Consider the following 5,653-nt stretch of genomic DNA (forward strand, 5'->3'; position numbering starts at 1 on the left):
TGGGGCTGCAGCAGGTTAAAGGTTAGCCCGAGTTAGTCAGAAGCCCAAGTTGTGATGATGTACACAATGTCGGAAAGGCATTTTCCAAACGAGTGGGATTGACCTCCCTCTCCCTCTCCCCCTTCCCCCCCTCACCCCCTCAGCTTCCCCACTGGCTGGCACAGACCCTCCCTCTGACACGTCGCCCACCTCCCCCAGGGGTCAGCGCTTGATCTCCGACGCCAGGGAGACCACCGTCTCGTGCCTTCCCATCTCCTCCAGTGCCGCTGCCAGCGAGCTCAGGTTGCCATCCGGAAAGTTCTGGGCTTCCCACAGGTCGAGGATGACCCCGGTCGGGCTGGATTTTGTCGCAAAGTAATTCAGGTAACTGTGTGTGGAAGCAGAGAATGTGTGAGAGGGTAGGGTAGTGCAGAGGCGATTGGTGAACCACGCGAGAAAACTGACCAAAACCTTTCCATGTCCAGTCCATTCCAATATAACACTATAGTTCCATTCCCGTGCAATCCGATGTTATAAGCAAATCCCCGTAATCGCAGCACTATTTAAACCAATGCTACTGGAATCACGTTATACCCAATACGGGTAAGGAAAGTTCGCATTCTACAAATACATTCTTCAATCGCGTGAAAGCCAACTCATGTTGAAGAAACGCTCGTTATAGTCGAACTGACTGCCCTCAGGGACGCAGATCCCTTTAAGGATGGACCAGGAGATAATCCTCACATCGACTGTCTCGCAAATACTCTTGCACCCTCTGGAACAGGTGGGACTTAAAATTGGGCCTTGTCATTCAGAAGTAGGGACACTACCAGTGCATCACAAAAACCTCTGATGTCAGTCTCAAAATATTTTCTAACCATCCTTCTCAGAGATGTGAAAGCACACTTCTAGAGCAAGCCATGAACTCAGGTCTCCTGGCTTGGAGGTGGCGACACTGCCACTGTGATGTAAGAGCCCCTGAGACTCCTATCAGAGAGTCATAGAGATGCACAGCATGGAAACAGACCCTTTGGTCCAGCCCATCCCAACCCAATCTAGTCCCACCTGCCAACACCCGGCCCACATCCCTGCAAAACCTTCCTATTCATAAACCCATCCAAATGCCTTTTAAATGTTGTAATTGTACCAGCCTCCACCACATCCTCTGGCAGCTCATTCTATACATGTACCACCCTCTGCGTGAAAAAGTTGCCTCTTAGTTCTCTTTTATATCTTTCCCCTCTCACCCTAAACCTATTCCCCCTAGTTCTGGACTCCCCTACCCCAGGGAAAAGACTCCTGTACTCAATATCCTGACCAATAAAAGAAAGCAAACCAAACACCTTCTTCACTATCCTATCTACCTGCAACTCTATCACAGGTAACCTCCACAGCTCATTGAGGGAAGGTATTGGGGGGGGGTGGTTTGGACATGGTCTTTTGATGGGTTTTGTACCCCCTGCCTATTCCCCTCACCTTTGCACTGCTGGCAGTATCCTGAATGGGGTTTGGAAGTTCATCAGTTGGACAACACGGCTGGTTTATAGATGGGAGATGGGATCTTGGGTGATGTGGTGGAAAACCTTAAGAAATGTAAGGACACTTGTGGATATTAAAAAGATATAAACAATGAGGAAGGTCTTGATGTGCAAGTGGTAGTGTAACCACCTCTGACCCAGGAGACCTGGATTCAAGTCCCACCAGCTCCAGATTTGTGTAATGACATCTCTGAACTGATCGATTAGGAAATATCCTGAGGAGCGTTTCAGAGGGTGGAGTGCATTATCTCCCCCTCAAACCTCATTTTGATTTAATCCTCTCTATCCCTCCCTCCCTGTTGGTGTCAATACTGCAGTTCTGTAGTTCAACCGGTTAGTAATTGGAAACACAAATGGTCGAGTGATGGTGGATAACTGTGTAACGTTTCCTGGGAGATTTGGTAGCATGAAAATATATATTCAGTTATGCGTGAGAGCACCTATATCGCATATAGAAAGACAGTTGGAAGCTTTCAGAGATACCATGGGGATATCTCCCCCTCCAACTCCATTTTCATTTTGTCCTGTTCCTCCCTCTCTCTACCTTTTCCCCATTTTTCTGGTTCTTTCGGCACTCTCCCTGCACTCACAAACATTCCAGTTCATGAGAGGGATGGGTGATTTGTTGGTGGCCAAAAGGCAAGCACGTTCAGAGGTGGGTGTGTGGTAGCATCTTTGAATAGAGAACCAGAAACCTGCTGGGTTCCCGTTACAGAGTGGGCGAGGGGGAACAGGCAAATCTGAGGACCACTTTGTGGGCCTACTCCTGGCCAAAGTGGCCATCAGAGAGTACAAGCAACTCAAGGAGGGGGGTCATAGTGTGCCCCTCTTCCACAGCTACATTCACATTTGGATATCCTTCAAGACAGAGGGCATGGTGTCCACTAATACCCTTAGAGAGGTGGGCACCAGTGGGGGCACAGAACAATATTCCCCCCCTCACTCCATTTTGATCTTAGGCACAACCCTGACTGAGTTTTTCGAGGAAGTGATGCGGATGAGGGTAGGGCAGTGGATGTTGTCTACATGGACTTTATTAAAGTATTCGACAAGTTCCCTCATGGTAGGCTGCTCATGAAGAGTAAGTCACATGGGATCCATGGTCAGTTGGTAAGTTGCATACAACATTGGTTTGGTCATAGAAGATGGAGGGTGGTTGAGGCAGGATCTTTTTCAGACTGGAGGTCTGTGACCATTGATGTTCCACATTGATCAGTGCTAGGACCCCTGTGGTTTGTCATATATATAAACTGTTTTGATGAAAATATCTGATTAATAAGCTTCCTAGCCTAACCCTAACCCAAGAGTCAAAAAGCGTGGCACTGGAAAAGCACAGCCGGTCAGGCAGCAAAAGAAGAGCAGGAGAGTCAACGTTTCGAGCATAAGCCCTTCATCAGAGAGCCATTTTAGTCCAATATTACACTTCTTCATGTGAAAGTCGCCTGAAACGTCAACTCTCCTGCTCCTCGGATGCTGCCTGACTGGCTGTGCTTCTCTAGCACCACACCTTTTGACTCTGACTCTCCAGCATCTGCAGTGCTCACTTTCTCCCCACCCTAACCCTAACCCTATCACAGTCAACACTTGGTGATGAAGATTGGCAGAGTTGTGCGTCATGAGGGAGATTGTCAAAGGATACAGAAGGATAGAGATCAGTCAGAAAGTTAGGTGGAGAAATGGCAGATGAAGATTAATCTGGACAAGTGTGAAGCAATGTATTGTGGGAGGTCAAATGTAAGGGAAAGGTCTACAGTAAATGGCAGGATCTTTAGAAACATTGGTGTACAGAAGGAGATGCATGCTCCTTGAAGGTGGCAACACAAATGGTAAAGAAGTCACATGACATGCTTGCCTTCATCGATTGGGGCATTGAGTATAAAAGTTGACAAATCACGTTGTAGCTGTATAAGACATTAGTGAGGCCACATTTGGAGTACTGTGTGCAGTTCTGGTCACCACACGATAGAGTCATAGAGTCACAGAGATGTACAGCATGGAAACAGACCCTTCGGTCCAACCTGTCCATGCCAACCAGATATCCCAACCCAATCTAGTCCCACCTGCCAGCACCCGGCCCATATCCCTCCAAACCCTTCCTATTCATATACCCATCCAAATGCCTCTTAAATGTTGCAATTGTACCAGCCTCCACCACTAGGAAGGATATGGAGGCTTTGGAGAGGGTGCAGGATGTTGCCTGGATTGGAGTGTATTATCCAAAAGGATAAGTTGGCAAAACTTGGATTGTTGTTGCTCAAGCGCCAGAGACTGAGAGACCTGATAGAAGTATATAAAACGATGAGAGGCATGGAAAGGGTGGATGCTCAGAATCTTTTACCCAGGGCAGAACTATAAAATGCTGCAGGGCATAGGATTAGGGTGAGAGGGGGGCGTTTAAGGGAGATGTGTGCGAGGGGAATGTTTGTTATACAGAGGGTGGAACTCACTGTCAGAGGAGATGACAATAGCAATGTTTAAGAGGCACTTAGGTAGAAACATGAACAGGCAGCAAACAGAGAGCTACACACACCACGTGCAGTCAGATGGAATTAGTTTAGAATGGCAACATGGCCAGCACAGACATGGTGGGCCGAAGGGCCTGTTCCTGTGCTGTACTGTTCGATGTTCAATGTTTGTACACCACTTCACTATGGCCTTACTGTCTGTCGAAGGAACTTTCAGCATACATCTCAGGAGTCAAATTTCAGAAGCTTCTATCCTTTAAAGATCTTTTCATATTGACCAGGCTTCTAAGACATAGTAGGCCATTCAGCCCATCGGGTCCATTCTGCCATTCAACGAGATCATGGCTGATCTGATGGTCCTCAACTCCACTCTCCTGCCTTTTCCCATGACCCTTGATTCCATTCCAGGTTAGAAATCCTCTGTCTCTCTCTCTCTCTCTCTCTCAGCCTTGAGCAGGGAGGCTGGGGAAGGTCAAACCAAGGGTTACACACTCAGGAAACAGGCTAGGCCATAGGTGAGGAGAGATTTCTTCACTCAAAGGGGAGTGAATCTGTGGGAAACTCCACCACAGGAGACAGTGGAGGCCAACGTGTTCAGGAAAGAGCTTGGTACATTTTCAGGTATTAAAGGCATCAAGAGGTATGGGGCAAAAGCAGGAACATGGCTTTGAGGCGGAAGATTGCAGGGTGGCTCAGTGGTTAGCACTGCCACCTCACAGCGCCAGGGACCCCGGTTCGATTCCAGCCTCGGGTGACTGACTGTGTGGAGTTTGCACATTCTCCCCGTGTCTACGTGGGTTTCCTCCAGGTGCTCCGGTTTCCTCCCACAGTCCAAAGATGTGCATGTTAGTGAATGGGTCATGTTAAATTGCCCATAGTGTTCAGGGATGTGTAGGTTAAGTGCATTAGTCAGGGGTAAATGTAATGCAATAGGGCAGAGGAATGGGTCTGCGTGGGTTACTCTTTGGAAGGTCAGTGTGGACATGTTGGGCCGAAGGGCCTGTTTCCACACTGTAGAGATTCTATGATCAGATTGAATGATGGAGCAAACCTGAAGGACTGACTGGCCTACTCCTGCCCCAGGTTTCTATCTTTTTTAAAAGGACGGATTTAAAAGGGAAGGTTTCTGGCTGTTGGTCCTCTCTGATGACATGAGGAGAAAGTGAGGACTGCAGATGCTGCAGATCCTGAAGAAGGGCTTATGCCCGAAACGTCGATTCTCCTGTTCCCTGGATGCTGCCTGACCTGCTGCGCTTTTCCAGCAACACATTTCCTCTCTGATGATTTGCAAGGCAGAGTCCCTTCCTATTAGATAGTACAAGTCTGCCATCCAGTGGTAGCCTCCTGTTATTACAGCTTCCAAAAAGTCCAGATGGTTCCAGCAGCTTTTCACCACATCAAAATGTCCAAAGGCTGCAAGTGCGAAAAAACTTTCACTCCGAGTATGTGTGCGTGTGCGTGTGTGTGTGTGTGTGAGAGAGAGTGTGCGTGTGTGTGTGAGGTTGTGTGTTTGTGTGTGTGAGAGCGTGTGAGGTTGTGTGCGCGTGTGTGTGAGCGTGTGTGTGAGGCCGTGTGTGTGAGAGTGTGTGTGTATGAGAATGTGTGTGTGTGTGTGTGAGAGAGTGCACGTGTGTATGTGTGCGTGAGAGCGTGTGTGTGTGAGAGCGTGTG

The 5,653-nt window shown here is 48.3% G+C and overlaps 1 protein-coding gene across 5 annotated transcripts in view; it reads right to left on the reverse strand.

Moving 5' to 3' along the window:
• Positions 1 to 146: 146 nt before the first annotated feature.
• The window catches only part of LOC122539499 (netrin receptor UNC5C-like), a 395,240-nt gene continuing 389,733 nt past the window's right edge, over positions 147 to 5,653 (reverse strand). For all 5 annotated transcript variants that reach the window (XM_043674426.1, XM_043674429.1, XM_043674428.1 and 2 more), the window contains one exon: positions 147 to 367. In XM_043674426.1, coding sequence (XP_043530361.1) covers positions 202 to 367 — 166 coding nt within the window. In that variant the 3' untranslated portion in view covers positions 147 to 201. The remainder of the gene's footprint in view (positions 368 to 5,653) is intronic.

Source organism: Chiloscyllium plagiosum, chromosome 32 (assembly GCF_004010195.1).
Source record: "Chiloscyllium plagiosum isolate BGI_BamShark_2017 chromosome 32, ASM401019v2, whole genome shotgun sequence".
In the NCBI taxonomy this organism is placed as follows: domain Eukaryota; kingdom Metazoa; phylum Chordata; class Chondrichthyes; order Orectolobiformes; family Hemiscylliidae; genus Chiloscyllium; species Chiloscyllium plagiosum.